The sequence below is a fragment of the Lepisma saccharinum genome, chromosome 25, assembly GCF_977018435.1.
Source record: "Lepisma saccharinum chromosome 25, izLepSacc3.1, whole genome shotgun sequence".
Classification (NCBI taxonomy): Eukaryota; Metazoa; Arthropoda; class Insecta; order Zygentoma; family Lepismatidae; genus Lepisma; species Lepisma saccharinum.
This window is the reverse complement of record NC_139253.1, coordinates 24,536,645-24,559,925: the sequence shown is the minus strand read 5'-3', so window position 1 is coordinate 24,559,925 and position 23,281 is coordinate 24,536,645. Positions and strand designations below refer to the sequence as shown.

The 23,281-nt window shown below is 39.7% G+C and overlaps 1 protein-coding gene across 2 annotated transcripts in view; it reads right to left on the bottom strand.

Annotated features, from left to right (window-relative positions):
- The window catches only part of Pu (GTP cyclohydrolase punch), an 83,741-nt gene that overhangs the window by 47,075 nt on the left and 13,385 nt on the right, over positions 1 to 23,281 (bottom strand). Inside the window, exon 1 of one of the 2 annotated variants that reach the window (XM_083112034.1) lies at positions 21,429 to 21,685. The exons of the other annotated variant lie outside the window; for it this stretch is intronic. Coding sequence (XP_082968160.1) covers positions 21,429 to 21,606 — 178 coding nt within the window. The 5' untranslated portion in view covers positions 21,607 to 21,685. Of the gene's footprint in view, positions 1 to 21,428; positions 21,686 to 23,281 lie in introns of those variants that run through there. 2 annotated transcript variants of the gene reach the window in all.

The following is a 23,281-nucleotide window of genomic DNA, read 5'->3' as shown; positions in this document are numbered from 1 at the left end:
TTCTAACTTTCGACATTTAACATGCTAAATCAAGATCGTGAGTACCCTTATATATAATAATGTTATATAATTATATAACTATTAATAAAAATATAATTATGCCAATATTAATATATTTTACTACGAGAATTATGCGCCACGATGTAAACAAATCATACCACTGACTGAATTGAGAAATCGCCGGCCGATGTTGACAAGCGGGCATACACATTGGCAGATGTTTTCCATTTGCTAAGAGTTTCTCGACGACGCCGATTCTTTTTCATGTTTTGCCGCTCAAACGTCGGCCGATTTTGGCCCCGCCTTCAACCGGCATTGAAATCGCCGGGCAACATCGTCGAATGTCCTGCGTCGGCCGATTATCGTCCAATGTATACCTAGCTAATACACTAAAAACTTCCTCGCAGGCAATGGGAGAGATAGATATCCTTTCTGTATTAACCATGGCTTCCAGCGCATCTTCTAGCAGGCAGTTCTTTCGTAGTAGGGGGGGGGGAGTCCCACCCGATTTATCTTTTCTTGATCACTTCTAGCGTGCCCCTCCTCCCTTCCTTCCAGTATAATACAAGCTACATTTCTTTGTCCATTTCACCCACTCCATTCATTGCATTTCTGAAGCCTTCAACAGTTTTTACCTCATGCGTGAGCAGCGTACAAGTTTATGCGCATACAATAATAGCTACACTCCACATCAGGCCCGTACCCAGCTGGTTGAAAAGTGTTTTTACATGTTATATTTTAATTAATTATTGCCTTCTGTTAATAATGGTCAATGATTTCATACTTATGTTAGCCTCGAATTCGTGTTTTATCTATTTTTTATATGTTGCTATAAGCCCCTGTTTTTTTTGTTTCTTTTTTTAACAGGGGAGGGGGTAGATCCAAAAATTTGGAACCAATAAATGCTGCGAGTTTTATTGAATATTGTTATTTTGCGTTGCTTTTCTGACAAGTTTGTCTAATTGCGACGATGAGGATGAGCGAGGGTATGATATTGATGAAGGAACACACTCGCAAAGAACACCTATGACCAGGCTGGGATTCGGACCCAGAACCTCTCTACACAACAAACACATTAATTTATCCAAGGACAAAATTGAAATTTTTACAAGTTTGAAAAATTGTCAATGTTATTTTCGTAGCTTTTATAGGTTCACATTTAAATATTTAATGATTCGAGGGGGGCCACGGCCCCTCCCTTGGGTACGGGCCTGCTCCACACACATTTCACTAGTATTCGTTAATACTGGAAATTTTAAACTTTCTACGTCCAATATATAGTAGTGTTCAAATAAGGTAATCAACACTGCCGAATATGCTTAGGTCAGACGGGAGGTAATTACAACAACGTCGTGAATAATTCCAAAGTACTTTAGCTACGATGAAATGATAAAACCAAAAGCATTCTTCCGGGAGTACTTATCTCACTGATATTGCTCATGTTACCAATGAGAGGAAAACGTTTCACCATTGTAGGCATAAATCCAATAACCTTTACAAGTTCGTTTGATGTTACGTGACTGATATGGGTTCAGGCAGTAAGTGATCTCGTCACAGCTCTGTCATACCTTAATACAGTTACACTCGAGGCTGCAATACGAGGGCCTAAAAATAAAACTCATCATAGTCAGTCCATCAAGAGCACATTGCATCGTTCGATTCCTCAATGGTTGCTTAGCAACAACTTCGCCATTCTCCTGGCAACAGATATGATCTTAGTTTTCCACTTTTCCCTCGATTCTTGATGGGTCTGGGATGGTGAGACAAAGAAGAGAGATTTGGCAATGCAATATCAGAAATCAAAGCGCGCAGCAATACATCTCTGAATGTAGTTCGAGGATCCCTGTTTGACGAATAGGTTTTTTGTCTCTCCTATAAGATAATGGTGTGATAAGATTGAAGTCTCAGTAACTGAGTATAACAGGGTTTCCTGAAAGCTTCTGGAAAACTTCCATACAATCCACACAACTTGAACTCCAGATCCAGCATATTCGTGACTGTAGCCACAGTATGCCACCTTTCTTCAGTATGTCAGTCATGCATCCAGGGACTAGAATGTACAGTCACGGACACTTCTGGGTTGTAACAATCCCATTGAAAGCTTATGGCATCATTACAACCCAGAAGTGTCCGTGACTCTACAAGCAGCCTAGCGTTTTCAAGTACTATCAGATCTTACGTAGACACAATTTACTGATTTACTTCAGGCGTTTTAGTGATCTTCGTAATAGTTTCCCTTTTATTTGCGGAAATTAAAGTTCAGAATTAGAGCAATGATAACTGTACTTCACCTCATAATCGTCGCACCCAGTTTCTTCCAGTCCAAGATTTGTTTATAACCTTTAAATCGTCGCATCAGATAACGAATCCAATGATAGGGGCGCAGAATCTTTGTACAAAGAACATTAAGTATGATTAAGTCCGTACTTGGCAACACTGTCGTAAGTTTTATTTCGACTATAATGCACAAATCAATGACAACTAATGTGCTCACTTTTTCCAGACCAGAAAAATATTCCATAAATTGTCGCAAAGAAATCAGTGCGTCGATTTGGACTATAATTTTAATGTATATTCACGACTATTTTGTGCATCCCTATCTTGCGCCAAAGACAGTTTAGTAATAAATAATTATTAAGTTTAAGAGACATAAAATCTGTTAACTATTATGGGGTGAAATTCTGTACATTTAGCACCACAAAGCTCTATCTAAATTTTTACACAAGGCCACATCTGTAGTACCCTTATGGCTAGTCCACTTTTAGAAATATTTTAGATGAAGTCCGGTGTAAACTCTCAGAACATTCAAATTATGTTAAATCTCTATTCAACGGCAATTGCACTATTGTAATCACAATTATCCTTCATTTTCAGTTACGTTAAAAAAAACTAATATTTTAATATAGAGAAGGCAAATACTTGATAGAAGCCAAGCCAATTGCTTACGTACAGCTGAGATCCAGAACTTTTACCTTGCTGCGATTACCTCAGATATAGGCCTATGCTTTTCGACCAACTTACTAGGTTCGAAACGCAATTAGACACCAATGTTATCAAGTCTCGTGAGCTCGTCAGGCCTTATCGTCTCCATACAGAAATTGGAAAAGAAATATGCATGTGTGCAGCGGAAGGACGGGTTGATCCAGTGGCGTACCCATGATTTTCTAAAGGGGGAGAGAGATACTCTTTTTCAGTTGTCGCTCATTTCGCCATCTCTTCCTGCCTTCGTTTTTTTTCTTTTGGAACACTATCAAATGGGGTTATGATCCCCACCAACACCCCTTGGGGCATACAACTTATCTTCAAGCACAATAGGGAAGGCACTACAGAATGTTCACTTTCTCGTGTCCATTCTTTCTAGAGACTTTCATGTGGTCTGTCCCTTTCTTGGCTGTTAGTCAACTATTTTTCGTTATCAGGGAAATTCATTGCGACAGTCTTCCTCTTGAGGAAATTCACGAAAAGTTTATTTCCAAGGCATACGCTTTGGAAAAAAATCTTATCACCTGCATATTTCTTTATATATCAATTCAACCATTAGTGTCATATGTACACGAGTGCACTTATCTCAAATCAGCATAGATTAAGGACAAGGTTATTTAACAACAAAACATTGAAACTTAGTTGTACCCCCATGGCCTGCCCACCTAACTCTTCTAACAATCATTCTAATAATATCTGGACATGAATACAAATTATGTACTTATAAATTATGTAACCTTCTCCACTCAGCTGTCTCCTCATCCCTTTTAGGCCCAAATATTTCCCTAAGGATCTTAATTTTAAATACTCTCAATTTAATGTTAAGGGACCAAGTTTCGCATCCATATAATATTACAGGCAAAATTACTGTTTTGTATATTTTAACTTTTAGTTTCTTAGATATTAAACGAGAAGACAAAAGTTTATGAAGAGAAAAGTAACATGCATTTCTTGAATTAAGGCTGCTTTGTATTTCCTCTTTAATATCATTTTCAGTTGTTAGTATTACTCCTAAGTACTTGAATTTGGAAACTGGTTCAAACGAGTTATCAGTAATCCCATTTGTCATTTCAATTAGGATCTTCAAGTGGATATTTAAAAGTGACAGTTGGCAGCACTGCTTTAGGTAATATCCGCTACTTGGATGGGGCTTCCCTAACAGGAAAACTTTGAAGGCTATTAACTAGATGGCGATGACCTAAAGTAAAGGATCGACTTTTTGTTAGAAGACCCTCCATAAAAAAGGGAACATTTTTTTATTAGGCCTATAATGATTCTGCAGAAGTTCACTGGAAATCCCTATCAATTTACGCTGCGTCTGGTCATATCTGATGGGTCAAAATTTTAAGTGCTACATTCCTAAATTGCATTCGGGGAAGTGAAAACTAGACGAGAGAACCATGACCTTGAACGCCTTCTTTTTCCCAGCACATACCTTTTGTGCTTCCCTTAGGTTATCTCACGTATTACATCAAGAATCTTGGTCACTACTAGGAGTTTTTCTTTGTCGGCTAGGCATGTATTGAAAACATTGGTCCTTGTGACTGTGAAAGGAGTGGCGTTCCACAAGAACTAACAAGACATTTGCTAATGTTTGATTTTTCTTCCCCCGGGATTAAAAAGTTAGTCCGTTGGAGCTAAACCTCAACTGTCAGACCTTTACAGAATGGGTGCCTTGTCCGAGTCTCTGCTCATTTCTATGAATACTTTTTTTTAAAGTAGATACTTCAGTCTAGCAGTTAGAGTATAACAATTAAGGATCAAAATAGCGTATAATTGTGCTCTTTGTAATTAAGGTAACAAATTATGCATAATGTGAATTTGAACAGAAGCTCTGGCGTCTGCTTCCTTACGCCAATCTCATATGGTACTTAGGTACGGCCTCGCTTCCGGATCGACCTTCAGCTTGAAACTTCCGTTAAGTTTTTACGTCCTCACTTCAGGAGGGCAGCATGAGGGGTCTGGCACGGTCGTTAAAAACACTGTGCACAAACACGAGTTTAGATGCTAATTACAAATAAAATGGGAAATTAATATTTTCTTCAACTAATCTCCAACATTAGCACTGTTGGAAAATGCAGCATATGTACAGTAGCTCGTATGAGTGAAATGAGTTATGTAAAGTTTTATTTCATGATTATATACACTTTACTGACACTAGTGTATATATATATATATATATATATATATATATACAGTTATATTAGCCATATTACGATAGGGGTTGCATCTTGTAATGAATCCCTTCTCCGAACAGTTTTAAAACTTATTCCGTAATACAAATTAGCCAAATAAACTTTACAACAATATTCAAAATACGGAAGCTACTGTTCACACTAGGTTTATCACGTTTACATTACATTCACATCTCTGGATATAAAATACTTATTATGAAACTTACTTCGAAAGTCATACAGTATTTACAATTGTATTTTAAAAACTATAATCACATACAGTATCATAGATTTCCTACGGTTTTACACAGCACATTTTATATATTTCAGAATACTTTGGTTAATGTTCAAAATATTTGTATGCGACTGACAAAATATCAATATGATAGTAGGAAATTTAGACACGTTGGCTTAGCAGATTTTCCAATCAACAAGAAGTATTTTCCTCGTATTATCTTGTATGAAAAAGTTACTTAAACTGTCGAAACATCTAGTGACTCTCCAATTCTGATTGGTAGTTGAATGGAAAAACAGAAAAGCAAGTAAAATTAACCAAATCAATCGATCTAAAATTAATCTACGATATACAATATTTCTCGAGATTCTATCTAATCTTTCAAACAAAACATTAAGACCTTCTAGAAACTAGTTTTGATCACAACACATTTGTCCAGTGTGTGCTGAAAGTTCCTCAAAGGTGTTCTGAAACTGCACAATCATCCACACTGCATTTTAAGGGGAATCTCTGAACAAAGTGCAATTATCCAACGCTCTTAATTTGATTCACTCTTTTACTACGGTTTAGTAAGTTTTATAGAGTATACAAGCTTGCACGTGATTCAGTAGCAGAAGTGAAATCAGTCGTTCTGGTTAATTACAGTTGTGGCATTGAAATTATTAACCTTGAGTCACCCACCCTAATTTTGGCATATGGGGAAATCTCCTTCCGGCACGCTCTGAAGGTTCGGCCACTTAGAAAATATGAATCTTCGCTCATTTTTCCTCGAATAAGGTTGTTTGATTGGTTAACCTTAATGGTGGCATGTCCATTATCAGTGCTTATTGCAAAACAATTTTATTGGTGTGAATTTGTCGTGCAAGAATGATTGAAACTGGATTTTTGCCAGTTGAATTTTCGATTGATTGGTTGGATTTTTTTTACTTCGCATTTCTGCCACTTTAGGCTAATTGCGAGAATGAAGATGAATGGTGATAGGATGAAATAATATATGAAGGGAAAATCACACACACATGGACAGCACACGAGTCCCATAAAGGGCTATGAGTTCAAACGTCAGAGCCTTGTTAGCCTGCAAAATACAGTGCAGGCTGTACTACATTGGAGTGAGGACTTTTAGATGTCTTGAATGGACACCTCACACTTCAGTTGAATTTTCGATTAGGGTAAGAATAATTAAAGATTCAAGGTTGTTTATCATGTGTCTATATAGTTCAATCCTTACTGACAGAGCATATGAAGCTGAATGTCACAGCAGTGCATTGAATTTGCTATGTTACATTACAATCGAGCTAAATATAGAAACGCTACACAATTCATTGATATTTACATGCCCTAGTCGTTAACATTTGACAATTTAGGGGACAAATAGAAACTAGATCCAACAAAGATCTATTAGCTGCTCTGTCCCTTCCGTGGGAGAAGATTGAAACTACGTGGCTCCACAAATTATCTATTTCATCGCGATAAACTCCTCGATGCGACAGATGCGTCCTCTCTCCAGGCCCGTAGCCAGAATTGATCTCCAAGGGGGGGGGGTCACGGGTTATCAGGGGGGGCTTTGAAAATAAAAGTCCATTTTTCAAAAGTTTAACAGTGTTCAGGTAAATTATGTGTGTGGGGGAGGGGGGTCATTAAGTTACATAAAGTTTAGAAATATCACGCAAATACATTTTCTCCGAAGTGCTAATTGGCTGCTACTGAAATCATCTCCATACTACGTTTGATGATACAGATATTTATATCACACAAGAAAAGATTGACAATATTCAATCATAGTGTCTAGCGTACATTCCACTCCCTGGCCGAAACAATAGAACTCCACTTCGTTCCCAAAACTTGGGAGCTGTTAACCCTTGACGCAGATACGGAGGGAATTTGCATAATGACATGAAAGCCACAGATTTCTGTATAAATGGGAGGTCGCAACAGGGGCAACGAAGGTACAGATAAAGAAGCTCCCCTGTGAAGGAACTTTCTGAAGTCTAGAGAAGAGAATCTCCGAAATACTTGCCGCTACTTACACTTCGTATAAACAAGATGAACGAATGTAATTAATAGCTGATGTTCATGCTCCCTGAATTTATCCTTCACCAAAGTTGTGAGCAAAATAATTTCTGCTGTCTACATTTTCACTTTTCACTGCAAACAAATTACACAAAAAAGTTTTAGCCCCCCCCCACCCCCTGTCCCTGCCTGGCTACGGGACTGCCTCTCTCGATCTTATCCGAAATATTTTCCTATTTGCTATTCTGAAACCATTACTGCAGAGAAAAATGAGCAACAAGTTATTTGGGTGAGATTAAAATGAGATCTGATTGCAAATGTTGGCTAATGTAACTGCAATAAGTCCATGAATTGCATTTCGTCGAATGAGAATCAGAGGAACTGTTGTGGTATTGACCGACTTATGATGCGTTGATACTCTGGTAATTTAAGTTAACTGTTTTACCTTAGGCGTAGTTCTACCAGATGAATAACACGGTACATCGATTTAGATTTTAGAATATTTATAATACTAAATAATACATATTGGTATGTAGAACCGTAATTACAACTGTCTAATATCGTAGATAATAGGAGACGCGCGCGTAGTATGTTGCACGGCCGAGCTCACATGAGCAAGTCAGTTCGTCTCTTCGCTGCGCGCGCATGCGCCGCAGACGGCTCGCAGCAGAATGCTTTCATTCCCGAACATACTCCCCCCGGTTGAATGAACATAATTCAACTAATCTCCGTCTTTACCTATGGGGAGGAGCACAATTTTACTAACACTTCTTCTAAAAACTCCGTCTTTCGTTTTCACTGTCACTACTCGCACTAGTCCATCGTTCCCAGGATGCACCGCTTCCACCTTAGCTAGTTTCCACTGTAGTGGGGGTACGTCGTCCTCCTTCAGCAGTACAACTGTCCCTGGAGATAAGTTCTTGGTGGAGGAGGTCCACTTCTGGCGTTGTTGAAGAGAATGTAGGTATTCTTTATTCCACTGCTTCCAAATGGATCTTCTCATCTTCTGTATCAGCTGGTATCTGCTGAGTCTATTGTCAGGTATGAGGGTAAGGTCAGGTTCTGGGAAGGTTGTTATGGGTCTGCCAATGAGAAAATGCCCTGGAGTTAATATCTGGTAATCTGATTCGTCGGGTAAAACGCAAAGTGGTCTTGAATTTAATATTGCTTCAATCTGGCAAAGTAAGGTACTTAACTCTTCGTAGGTTAGTATGGTGCTTCCCATCACTCTTCGTAGATGATGTTTTAGCGACTTAATCGCCGCTTCCCACAGTCCACCGAAATTTGGCGCTCTTGGCGGTATGAATTTCCATTCAAAGTGCTCATTTGCAGCGTAGTCTTGAATGACATCTTGAAACTGTGTAGATTCAAACATATTGCGTAGTTCCTGAAGTTCTCTGTGTGCACCTCGAAAGGTACTGGCGTTGTCACTGTAAATGGCTGCGCATTTTCCTCTTCGGGATATAAATCTTTTCAATGCAGCTAAAAATGCTTCAGTTGTTAAATCGGTAACAATTTCAACGTGTACAGCCTTCGTTGAGAAACACACAAAAAGTGCAATGAAACATTGTCTCGTCGATTTGCTCCTTGTCGCTCCAGTCTTTATCTTTAGAGGTCCCGCGTAGTCTACGCCAGTGTACATGAATGGATAAGCAGCTCGGATTCTGTGCTCCGGTAGATGTCCCATCAGTTGTTTACTAGCTTCTGATTTAAGTCTATGGCATTTAATACAATAGTGTAGGATGTGCTTAACTATTTGTCTTCCCCGGACGATCCAATATTTTTGTCTGATAGAGGAAAGTAGTAACTGTGTTCCAGCATGCAGTAATCTGTGATGTTCGTATTCAATTAACAGCCGTGTAAGATGGGCCTTAGGAGGCAAGATTATCTGATGTTTAGCTTCAAAAGCTAGATCGCTGTGTTGTAAACGTCCGCCCACGCGAACAATGGAATCGGCGTCGAGAAATGGATACAGATTTTTTATTCCACTGTTCGGAGAAACTTCTCTCTCGTGAGTCAAGTCTTCTATTTCCTTCGCGTAGAATAAGGCTTGCGTTACTTTAATGCACGTATCTGTGGCTCGTTGCAAATCCTTGGCATTCAGTTTCGAAGTACAAACATTTCTCTTCGTGGGCCCCTTGCAATTATCAATGAAAATATGACAAAGTGCCATAACTCTTATCATTGTCAAAAAGTTAGAGAATCTCGTAAGAATTTCATCTGATTTGTGGGTAGTTACCAATGAGGTTATTTTCACCTTCTTTCGTTCTGGTACTTCTGTAGGTGGATTCATTCCAAAACTGATCTCGTTGATGGCTAAATTCGGATCTTGATCTGATTGGCTTAGAAATGCTGGTCCGTGGAACCAAAGTGAGTTTCCCTTTAGCTTCAGGGGTTCGACTCCTCTCGATAACATATCAGCAGGATTATCCTTTGACCTTACATGCCGCCAATCACACACCTGTGTGTATTCCTGTATTTGAGCCACTCTATTTGCCACAAAGGGTTTCCATGTCTCTGGGTCCTTTGCAATCCATGCCAAAACAATCTGCGAATCTGTATATAAATATACCTTGTTTATTTGGAGATTCAATAAAGGTATCACTTTATTAACTAATTTTGCCAAGATAAGTGCTGCGCACAGCTCAAGACGAGGCAAAGTTATTTTCTTAATCGGTGCAACTTTCCTCTTGCTGCACAATAACCGTGAATTAACTTCTCCTCCTGCAGTTACAGTTCTGACGTAAATGCATGCGCCGTACATTCTCTCAGACGCGTCAGAAAACCCGTGGATTTGAATGTTTATAATCTTCCCTTTAGGTAAAATACATCGTGGAACCTTCATGTCTGAAATGTGACATATTTGTGCTTGTAAAGTCTTCCATTCGCTTAATACATCTGAAGGTAACTCATCGTCCCAGGATACATTTAACTTCCATAGTTTCTGTAGAAACTGTTTAAACAATGCAATAACAGGCCCAATAATTCCGAGCGGATCGAAGAGTTGCGCGATTTGACTGGCAACCCTGCGCTTGCTTAATGTTTCTTGAACTTTCAAATCGTAGCAGGCTAAATTGTTTTCTTTCTTTGCACGTATCGTCGAAAAGCTTTGTTTATCGTAAAGAGGTTTGCTGCAACCAGCAGCCTTATTGTTTCTTTGATTGTTGATAGCTGGGTGATTGTTTACAAAACAAGCGTTGGTGTCTGCTTTCCCGTGTACTGGATCCCTGCGTAGGGGGTAGGTTGTAAGATGATGTTTCTTCGCCGGTACGAGTGTAGCCAACTCAGTATTGCGTTCTCGCGCTAGCGCTGAATCTTCGGCCGTTAATATGCAAAGAGTGTCAGCGGTGGTATTCCAATTGACACCTAGAGTTTTTGTACTGTCGTCGTTAAACAGAATCGTGTCTTTAACTTCCCGTAGCTCTAAAGGTATAGTTTCCATTACTCTTGCAGAATTGGATGCCCATTTTCGTAGCTTAAATCCTCCTGCCGATAATAATGCTGACAGTTCTTTACGTAGATTAATGGCTTGATTCTCGTCTTCTTGCCCTGACAGCAAGTCATCTATATAAAAGTCTCTCTTCAGTATTTCAGCAGCTTGTGGATAGTTGTGCATTTCGTCTGTCGCCAGTTGTTGTAGGCATTTAGTTGCTAGATATGAGCTAGATGTCAGGCCATAAGTTACAGTGTTTAATTCGTAGATCATCAGTGGTTCGTCTTGAGATTTTCTCCATAATATACACTGTAATTTCCTATCAGAAGGGTGCATATGAATCATCCTATACATCTTCTCAATATCAGATTTCAGAGCGATTATATGAGTCCTGAAGCGAAGCAGTAACCCGAACAGATCCTCTTGTAGAACCGGTCCTGCACTTTGTAGACAATTGAGTGACCTGCCACTGGTCGTTTTCGCTGAGGCGTCGAATACGACTCGTACTTTCGTCGTGGAGCTGGCTATATTCACAACTGGGTGATGGGGGATGAAATATCGGATGTCTCCCGTTGCTGGCGCCTCTCGCACTTCCTGCACTGCTTGCATGTGGTGTAATCTCTCGTACTCGCTCATAAATTCCACATATTCTTCTTTCAATTCCAGTTCTCTATCTAGTCGGCGTTCTAACTGTAAAAATCTGGAGTGTGCATGTTCCAAAGATTCCCCTAATGCTGATCTATCTTCCGTCAAAGGTAAGCGTACCGTGTAAGTGCCATCTTTATTCCTTTCTGTAGTTTGGCGAAAATGTGCTTCCATTTTCTTTTCTTTAGGCGACATAATTTCTTCCGACAAATCTTCCACCGACCAGAAACGATGTAAGAGCATTTCCAACGGCTCACCCTGTATAAAGAATGATCTGCTTGGATGTGACGTTGTTCCTGGAGTGTTGCCCACTACAATCCAGCCGAACTGTGTGTTTTGTAACGTAGGATAAGGTCCTTGTTTCGACATCTTCTCTGGCAGTAAGATATCGAAAAATATACTTGCAGAAATTAAAATGTCAATCTTTCCAGGAACATTGAAGTTTTCATCCGCCAGGGCAATATCTGTAGGTATCTCCCATGTTGAAATATCCATTTTTTCTGCAGGCAAACGTTCCGTAATATTTTTCAAGGCAGAACATTGTGCTTCTACAGTAAATTCATTGAATCTTGATTTTAATTCCACATTCACAGCAAAAGGTGAATTTACAGTGTTGGAACTTATTCCCTGTATCAACGTATTTTGTCTCTGTCTTCGTAACCCAAGACGTTGTACCATATCCATACCAATGAGGTTCACTTGAGACCCCGGGTCCAATAAGATGCGGCAAGGCAAGTATTTTCCATCTTTGTCCTTTGCTAGAACACAGGCAGTAGCCAGCAAAACATTCTGGTTCTTATTCTTTACTGAATACGATGAACTGGTTCCCTCTCCGACTAGAGGGTTGGAAACACTGCTTGCTTCGTTCGCAGCTGATATTCCTGGCATGAGGGGAGGTACACGGCGCTCGCCACCCCTTTCTTCGTGCAAACTCGTGTGATGACGCAACCTACAGTACCTGCAAGAGCCTGCTTTACAATTTAACACTGAGTGATTAGCAAAACGCAAACAATTCGTGCATATGCGGTTCTCATGCAGGAATTTATATTTCTGTTTATTCGTCAATTTCAAAAATGACTGGCATCTGAATAAAGGATGAAAAGGAGAGGCATCCTTGCAATAGATGCAGCTTTTACCTGATGCAGTAAAATACGTGTTAGATGCTTGTGGCGTTCTTGACCTGACGTTACTAACAGCTGGTGACCTTGAAAACGACTTCGTTGATGTCGAAGGTTCATTCGCTTCGAATTTCTGTAGATAGTTGCACTTAGCTTCTAAGAATATAAGCAATTCTTCGATGGTACTGAATTCTGTATTGCTTGATTGTTTCTCAAAGTCTCTTCTCGTACATTTATCCAATTTGGCTGAAAGATACTGAACGAGAAAAATATCAATTAAGTCCGCGTCTCCCTGAATGTTTCTTAATGCTTCTATAGAACTTCTAATCGTAGTCGTGAACTTTCTTAATTCTGGTACACTTTCCTTAGTGACTGAAGATACATTCAAAATGTCATTTACGTAAGCAGCGGCTATTAACTTTGGATTATTGTATTTGCGCTGAATCAAATCCCAGGCAACCTTGTAATTAGCACCTGTGAGTTGCAAATTCTCAATCGTTTGTAATGCATCACCCTTTAACGAAAGCCGTAAATACTGCAATCTTTGTATGTCTGACAAGGTTTCATTTTTTTCTATGAGGGCTACAAAAATATCTTGAAACGATGAAAATTGAGTGTAGTTTCCGTCAAACGTTGGTAAAGTTACATCTGGGAGCTTGATTGGAGATTTAGTTTCAGGCTTACATGTGTTATTCTTTCTCGTCGAGTCTTTGTCTATTATTGAAAGCATTTTAGCTTCTAACGTGAAGTAACTTTGCTCAAGTGACGCTCTCTTCTCGTCGTGAGATTGCTCATCTGATAATTCGGATATCTTGTCCATTACATCCTCTAGTTTTGACCAAACACTGCCGAGTTGCTTATGCCTTGCTACAATTTCGTTTACATGACCACTTGCTTCGTCATAATTCGACACGTAGTTCTGAAGCCGAGTTAATTGTCCTTGAATTACACTGCGTTGTCTCACGAGCTTCTCAAGCATTTCACTTTCTTCCGGCATTTTCTCAGGCAAGGTTAGGAATATGAACAAACAAGCATGGAAAAGGAAAATAAAAGGATTTACTCACGTACATGGAATCTGCAGCCGTCGATAATTCCTCTGCTCTTGGCAACCCTGTGACTGGATCGTGCTGTCCGTTGATTCTCCAAGCTCGCTCTAATTTCCCCTCGCGCGGCGTGGCTGAAGTGGCGGGAAAACTGCTTTGTTCTGTAACTTCACTGTACTTTCACTGTCTGTATCACTTCACTTCACTAAACTGCACTTTCACCAGTCCCGTCGTTTACCGATATCCGTAATTCATCCGGTTTTGCGGAGGACCATATGTTGTGGTATTGACCGACTTATGATGCGTTGATACTCTGGTAATTTAAGTTAACTGTTTTACCTTAGGCGTAGTTCTACCAGATGAATAACACGGTACATCGATTTAGATTTTAGAATATTTATAATACTAAATAATACATATTGGTATGTAGAACCGTAATTACAACTGTCTAATATCGTAGATAATAGGAGACGCGCGCGTAGTATGTTGCACGGCCGAGCTCACATGAGCAAGTCAGTTCGTCTCTTCGCTGCGCGCGCATGCGCCGCAGACGGCTCGCAGCAGAATGCTTTCATTCCCGAACAGGAACGTAACTACAAAAATTCAGATTTCAGTTTTTTAAAAAAATAACTCCTCTGAAAAGCTCTATTTCGAGTCAGATAGAGATATCTTCACTTCTAATCCTTAGCAGTAAGGTGGAGTCACATATATCCAATTTTACAGACTTTTTTTTAAGAGTCAGACATATTCCTAAGAATACATAATCTCCTCTCTCCAGCTCCTTTAAATTTGATAAATTGCAGTTTATGTCCCTCAGATTCTCTCACGACGATTTGCAATGCGTAGATTGTGTCCCAACACAAAAGAGATTTCTCTCAACCAAACACGTAACACCAAGCACACAGCATTAGCTACATTCCACTACCTATTGTATGCAAGTGTTTATTTTCCATAACAATGAGTAGCACATGCTTTTAAGACATTACAGAAAAAAAGTTATATAATGGTGAAAGAAAGGTTTCGATGTTTGGGAATTATGAAAATTTTGTTAAAGGCCATTTCTACACCGTTGACTAAAGTTTTCTACTGGCAGAGAGCATAGAGTTCTAAACTCGGGACCTATCTTGCGACGGTCCCAGGTTCGAGTTTGGGCGTGGCATGCGAGCACTTCATGAATTCAAACGTCCCGATTAACCAAAAAGTGGCCGATGATCAACAATACAAAGTTTCTGGAAAGTATTTAACACAAGAACAGACCTTGGGTGGCTCATCCACCTTTTGAAATAGTCAACAGTGGCTAAGAACACTTTCATCCATCTAGTCTAGTTCACTGACATGAAAACTGGCTTCAGAAAATACATATTTACATAACCTTGGGAAATCTCGAAAACCACTAATCATGATCGCTACAGTATAAATACTTTTAATCTCTTGCAATGTCAAGTACTCTCAGCTTTCGTGAATCTTCCTCAATTCTGCACATGATTATAACTATTATGATCAACACTATTTTCTAAGCCTACACTATTTTCCAGGTCTTGTTAAGGTGGTATACCTTATCAAGACCTCTTATCCAAAGACTGGACAAATTTGTAAACACCTCTTGGCTGGTACTGATAAATCATTGCCGGCTAAATGAATTTACAATGTATTTTCTGCACGGGTTAAGGAGATTCCCCAAATTTCCTTATTTGTAATATTCCCCCTTCAGCTTAAATTAGAAGAAATTGGAATCTGACGGTTCGCAAAACGGGAATTGACAAGAGGAATGCACGGCCTCTACAAGTGATAAAAGTGGGCATTGAACTTTCACCATCACTTTAAAAATGTCATCCAAGCATTTGTCTTCATTCCACCGCATATAAGTCGTATAGAGTCAGAACACTGGAACTACTATTAATTGATCTACACAGAGCACTCTGCTAATTGTTATCTTACGTAGTGAGGTTTTACCAACCACAATTGCAAAGTAGGAAATCGACAAACTATGAAATGGATAAAAGTACAGTTCTGCCTTACTCGAATTCCATCCTGTAGTTTCGCAATGATACACGCTACTCGCTAATATAACTCTTAGGCAGCTATTTTCTTAAATTCGTATCTACCTCCGTGGCAGAGTGGTCAGCACAGCGCGCTATGCTGCCTGGTGTTCCGAGTTCGAATGCCGGCCCGAGAATTGATGTTCTTTGAGTGTCCCCCTTAATCTTCATCACATCGTCACGATTACCCAAAGTGTCAGGTGAGGAGACGCTAATTAACAAAAATCTAATTAAATTACCATAAGCGTGTGTTCTAGAGGTGCATAAGCATTAAAGGTACCCAGTGGCGGCGATCAGGAGGGGCGTGTGGAGGCAACTCAATGCTAAACTTGTCTACCAACAAAGTAAACTGCTCCCTCCCCCCCCCCCCGTTTTGACACCCGATCGCCACCACTGAAGGTGCCTATCGAATTTTGTCGCCTAAAATCCGTAGATTTGTACCAATTTATACAAAATTTAATATACTTAATTCATTACATATGCTAAACACATTGATTAATGTGCTTGCTTACCCTCCAACTTTTAAAATTTATTCCAGTATATCACGTGTTATTAAGTCCTGCAACTTGCATACATTTGTAAAATATGGAGACATTTATTATTTTCAGTCAGGTGGGAGATGTTTGTATAGTTCAATATGGTTCACAATGAAACAATTGTTCGGATTATTTACGAAATTCTTGTGCTTTGGAAAATGGCTTCCATCCTCAGAGTACGGATTGAATTTGAAAATCTGATCTTATCTGTGATAACAGTCGCCAGAGCTTAATTATGCAGTATTATCAGTTCGGATTCCTAGGGGGGGGGGGGTGTAGAGCCAACAGCAATTTTGATAGTGGGCAATTGTCCGTCGGTATGTTTTCCGAGTACAACAATAATACCGCTCTTTCGAATACTGTATTATAACCGAGCATTTTAATTTAATCCAGACCACACAATAAGTATTGGGAAGAGTGTTTTTAGGACTAAAACATTGATCTTTGATATAGACAAGTACTTAACGTTACCTTGATATCAATGGAGCACCAAGGGCTTTGTACCCACATTGCCCTATTTTGCGCCACGCAACATACTGGTACGCATGCTGGCAGTCAGTGGTGAAATTCTGAATGACGTAACAAGTGATGTGGCTACTTCACCAAACGAACGGAACGATATAAACCCAGCGTTTAATTTCTAATTGATTTATTTTCAATCTATTTTAATGGTAGGTTAAAGACACCCGAGATTTAGTTCTCAATTTACTTCTCTCTTCTCCATACGGTTTGTCAGAAATGCAAACTTAAGTCATCAACACGAGATAAAATCCAAAATTTCCCAGCAACAATTCAACCGTGCAATAACAATTTTCTGGATCAAATTTTGTTCCAGAAATGATCCGTGGCGGCAGGTACTTCGTTAAGGGGCGGATGGCACTACCCCCAGAAATTTCATCCTGCCCCCCAATTTTTCGTGGTTTAGAGGAAATGCTTTTCAATATTTAAAAACTCCAAATTATTTATGTTCATTACTATCAGTTTCAAGTTTTCAGTTATTGAATTTGTTGGGATATAGAATAATGTAAATGTAATATATAAATATTAAAACTACTACTATGTATTAATGAATATGGCACAGAAATTGCATGTGTGGCATGGGCGTAGTTAGGTAGGGGCTAGGGGGCTAAGCCCCGCCAGAACCAAGCAGGCCCCCTTCCCACAGACGCATGCGACATGTACACAAAATTAAGTAAAGAGAAACTACAAAAAATATAAAAATTCTCATGAAACTTTTAAGTTTTACTCTTGTGGTGTGGCAGTCATACAAGGAAGGAATTTCAAATTATGTTTTGATAGAATACAATAAAAGTAAAAGTGCACGCACATTTTACGGGACCATATGTTCCGGACAATTTTTCAAAGAAAATATAGCTAGCACCGGTATTTCTTTTGATCTTCCACCTTGGACCACATGGTAAACATTGTTGCATTGTAACCATAGCGGCGTTGCATCCAGTGTTTACATAAAAGCAGCTTTTCAACAATAAGTTCATACTACAATTGTGTTTTTCTGAACATGAAAAAGAGAAGCCGTCATTGGATAGATACTTGAATAGAATAGCAGTTTTGATAGGGAAAAGGCGTCAGCTCAAAGAAGTGAAGTTAGTTCCTGTGAATGTATTACGTGCGTGAAGAGATCATGTAGAAGGGATCCAATCGCGTGAAATCGATTTATTAAATGATCACTACAGTTCATTAGTGAAATCACTATTTTCCAAGCTTTTTGTGCACGTTGCATCGCGTCACGACGTCTATGTATGTAGACGCGCGAGATTTATTTGGATTTTCCATTGTACGAAGCAGGTGCGTTTGAAAGTTGTGTTCAACTCTCCTTGTGACGGGTGAACCTTGTGGGCCACTTGCTGGTTGTAGGTAGAACAAGAAATCTTAATCACATCTTTTGGGGATTGGAAATTATCGGAAAACCATTCATTGATGATGTGCTCAACGGGGGGTTAATCTCACCCAAATAACTTGTTGCACATTTTTCTCTACAGTATTGTTTCAGAATAGCAAATATGAAAATATTTCGGATAAGGTCGAGAGAGGCAGTCCCGTAGCCAGGCAGGGGCCGGGGGGGGGGGGGGCTGAGCCCCCCTGGCACTGAGGTCAGCCCCTTTGACATTAGGTAAAACTATTTTGTGTAATTCGTTTGCAGTGAAGAGTGAAAATTTAGACAGCAGATATTATTTTGCTCACAACTTTGGTGAAGGATAAATTCAGGGAGCATGAACAGCAGCTATTAATTACATTCGTTCATGTATGAGCAACTGTTTTGAGAAAAGGTTGGAAAAATTCCTTTTTGGAGGGTCAGAACAACCCTTGGTGCCTCACTTCCAAACTGTTTAGCAGCAACAGTCTGAAGTACATAGTTGGTCCTAATTCTCTGATAATTTACAATGCATTACAGAAAAGAATCCTGTTGCGAGGGAAGTGGGCAAGAAAATATTTAGATTTTTTTTTTGTAAACTGAAAACAATATTGATTTAATAGGGCGCAAATAATTCCACGGGGCGCCATGGCATTCTCTTTTACACTTTAGATCGTTCGCTTCCCAGGGTCTTCTCCAGCCGCTCCCTAGCTAACGATGAATTATTTGCGCCCTATTAATTCAATATTGTTTTCAGTTTACAAAAAAATTGATCTAAATATTTTCTTTCTTACTTCCCTCACAACAGGATTCTTTTCTGTAATGCATTGTAAATTATCAGATAGAATTACGACCAACTATGTACTTCAGACTGTTGCTGCTAAACAGTTCGGAAGTGAGGCACAGAGGGTTGTTCTGACCCTCCAAACAGGATTTTTTCCAGCCTTTTCCTCAAGACAGTTGCTGATGCATGAGCAACAGTTTTGAGGAAAAGGCTGGAAAAATCCTGCGGAAGTCCATGCCATTAATCACATATTAAAATACCTTTATTCTAAAGAAGATATGTGTTCTTTTCATCTGTCATAGTGTATTCATTCCTGCGATGGCAACACAATGTGGATATGTGGGTTACCTCTTTTCAAAGGAGAATGTCAGTAATTTTTGTAATGGATAATAACCGATATCGTTATCCCCCTCCTCCACAAATGGACGGGCGAGACTCCGCCTATGGTGTGTGGTTAACATGTAAATAATATTGATATGTAGAACATATCTAATATATGTATTGGCCCCGCTAAACTTAACAGACTAGGTATAGGCTATCCCTGCTAGGTGGGGTGGTCAGCGTATTGTGCTACGTTGGCAAAGGTCTCTGGTTCGAACCCTGGGTAAGGCATGGACATTGACGCACCCAAGAGCGGTTGGGGGGGGGGGGTCAGAACAACGCCTCACTTCCTATTTGTATTTACACAAAGATATTATTTCCAGTTCATTCATTCATCAAAAAGCGACGTAACCGAAATAAAGTTGCAGAAATTATAAAATTCCTGGAACTTCAGTAAGGTGGGAAATTAAAGAGATAGGAAAATTTAATCCTAAAATGGGGTACTTCAGCATATTGGTTATTTGCACTCGTCACAATAGAAATAAAATATTGGGACAAGTTTATTTCAATAATATTAATTCAAAACTAGTACAAAGAACTCAAGAACTAATATTCCCAAGCCTATAATAGAAGCTGAAGGAGTCAGTACGCAAGGACAGGAGGCGCCAGAGCCTGCATGAGTGCCTTCAGAAAGGAGGCACTGGGAAAACTTTCCTTACATGGTACTCTCGCTCTCTTCCCCAAAGATAGTTTTCCAAGTAAGTCAAAATCTGCCTTTGCCCGGTTTCGATTGGATTCGGATAAACAATTTCTAATAATCTGGAATATAATTGTTAATAAGCAGATTTAACTGTACATTAGAAAATTACAGTGTATGTATCAACATAACAGCACCGCACTGTAAATTGTAGTTGTACAGGAACAGTCCTATTGCTTGCTAAGCACTACGTATTCGAGTAGTTACAGCTGTGAACAGTGGCGGCGATTGGGTTCGAAAACTAGGGTGCAAGGCCAGTTTACTTTCCCTTGGTACTTAAGGTTTATCATAGTGCAAGGGCAAAAGTGGCAAAACGTGGGGGCTACTGCCCCCTAATCGCCGCCATTGGCTGTTAAAACTAATTTACGAACACTTTTCAATATTGATACACCATACTGGCTAATGTTATTAATAGTTTCGTGCATAATTTATATCACACTGAATCACTTGTGTGCGCTGTTAAGGGCCCCAAGTTCCTTTTGTTTTATTTCGATTTCATCATGCTACGAATGAATTTTTTATATGGTTCGAATTAAGTCTGTTACACATACTGCGGAGTTAAGATTTTGCTTAATATATGCTTTCGTCGTTAGATTAGGCAGGTTGGGTTTGGTTCTCTTAACATTAAAATAAAGTACCTATATCCATTCCACGCAGGTTCCGATTTGAATCTACATTCATTCCCACTAGTCTACGATAGTTGCTGTCACTTGTCAACGGAGAATATCTTGTCCATGAGAAGCACGCGTTCTTGCGTAAGGTAATTTTTAAGTTACGTTTTTCAACATAAATAACTTTTTCGAATCCAAACAGTGCTCATTACACTAAGGAAGGTTCAAATTTCGTGTGACAATGATTTCCAAAATTCTACGATAATTAGTCTTTCTGCTAGGATAATTTGAAAAAGTCAAAACAATCTGAGTTACCCTGTTAAGTATTGTGAATTTTTAAAATTTAGTAAAATTCGTTGCATTTAGTTTTAATGTATAACAATTATTAATTTAATTATATCTTACGTTCTTTGTTGGTCAGAGTTTAGTAAGACTGCTGATTGGAAGGTTATGTAGTACGTTTTGACAAAGATCCTGATTGGATAACCTGATAAGGTGATTTTGAAATGAAGTTTCTCTGTTTGACGTTGAAAATTAACCATTTCGCCTACCAAACTACTCTTGTAAGTTTGTCACACTTCCTATGAGAAAATCATTATTTCATGTACAGCATTGTATTTATTGGCCTAAGATAGCAATACTAGCTTCAGTAGTGCCTCAGGGCAGTAGACCCAGTTCAACCATTAAAATATCCCCTTAATATAATTTCACCACCACCGCTTTCCGGAAGTAAACTTAGGAGAAGTCGCGCGAAAGTTAATTTCTTGCGAAGAAGATCCAACAGGTGTTCCGCCAAGCATGTTTTTTTTTCGCGTCAAAAAGCCGCCTGCGGATCAAGTTTCGGAAGAAAGTGAAAACCATGCTCACCTGGTGTCGTACTGGTTCGCGGAGTACGGGGTGTTCCTGGGACGTCCAATTCGCTCTCGTCCACACTGTCGGACCACGACACCTTCCTCAATCTTGCTGGAACCTCGCACCGCCTCTTCACCAGCACCCCGTGGTGGTTGTTCGTTTCAGGAGAGCTGTTAATTATTCCGTTGTTCATCTTGGTTCCTTTTTTTATCACCCGCTCGCTGGCCCGCTTCGATCACAATGCAACTGGCGCACGAGCCTTCTCGCTTCCCTCCCTTCTTTAACTTCACGCGACTCCAGCGCCACGCGGCGGCGAAACCTTGCACTTCTCGCCTAAACTTCCCAGAGAGAAGAAAATTTAGCGTGACGTCATTCGGGGAGGTTTTTGCGGAGGGAAATCCTTGTTTTGTGGTCTGCTGAGACTTGGAAAAAATTGTATCCGTAACGCTTTTAAGGCATAAACAGCCTTGAGGGAGTGTGCCTAACGCGCTTTGTGCCGGCAAAGGTACGATTTGACCTCAGAGTGACTAATAGCTTTAAAGGAAATTTAGAAAATGTTTCCTTCCCAGTTAGAATGACGTGCTCAAGGCAGCTTACGCGAATTTGACATATGTTTCCGAAAACCCCTTCCGGTTTACTCATGTCGTAAGTTCCACTGCAGATAATGTTCATTGACGTACTACACAGGGCGTACGCCAGGTGGGTGAGCGGAGGCTCTAGCTCACCGTGGAGTGTTCTTATTGTGAGGTTCAAAATGTTTTGTCTTCACGATTAGAGAGCAAAGTAAAATAAACGAAATCAATCGAATCATTTATGTTTATTAGTTATCTAAATTGGTGAAGGGAATCATCGGGGTTTTCAGATTTTAAAGACCATGTGCAGGCTGTTGTTAGGAGGTGCTAAAGCTTCATGCCCCTCCACCCCCCAGACGTTCAACCGGCCCCTCCAAAATTGTTCGTAGAGCAAGAGGTGTAAGGGAGAGAGAGAGAGAAAGGAGACGGAGATGAAATGATAAAAAGAGAGAGAACAGAAGAAGGAAGATCGAGATAGAGGAGAAACAAAAAAGTAGATATAGAGAAAAAGAGATAAACAAAAACAGAGAAAGGAAGGAAAATTAGTGGAAAGAAGGCAAGGAACAAAATGGAAAGAACGAAAGAAACAGAGAAAGAAGGAACAAAAGGATAGAGAAAAAAGGAGATAAACAGAAAAACAGAGAAAGGAAGGAACAAAGATGGAAAGAAAGAAACAGAGAAAGGAGGAACAAAAGGATAGAGAAAAAAGGGGAAAACAGAGAAAGGAAGGAAGAATGGTGGAAAAAAGAAAGGAACAAAGATGGAAAGAAACAGAGAAAGAAGGAACAAAAGAAGATTGAGAGAAAGAAAAGAAAATATAGACAGAGAAAGGAAGGACCAAAGATGGAAGGAAGGAAGGAAACAGAGCAGAGAATAGAAAGATATGAACGATTCATTGAATTAAAATAGGTTATTTGACGTCGCTTTTCTGTCACTATCAATTTTGGTTAATCGCGGCGATGACGATGTGTGATGATATGATAAAATGAATGAAGGGACATTCATTCGTGGAGAGCAGCCATGCCTAGGCCGGGATTAGAAGCCGGGACCCCTGGCTCCGCTGTGCAGCTGTGCTAACCACTTCGCCACAGAAGAAATGAAAGTGAAAGAACGAGAAATATAGAAAACAATAGAGAATATCACCGAATCAAGAGTCCTACAGATTACTATTTTTCCACCTCCTGAGAGCACCCAAAGGAAATTTTCTAGTGACTACGCTGGTGCTATATGCCATTATGCTCAGAGTTATCAAGCAACCTTAACCGAGCAACATTTCGCCTGGGTTACAAAGCAATT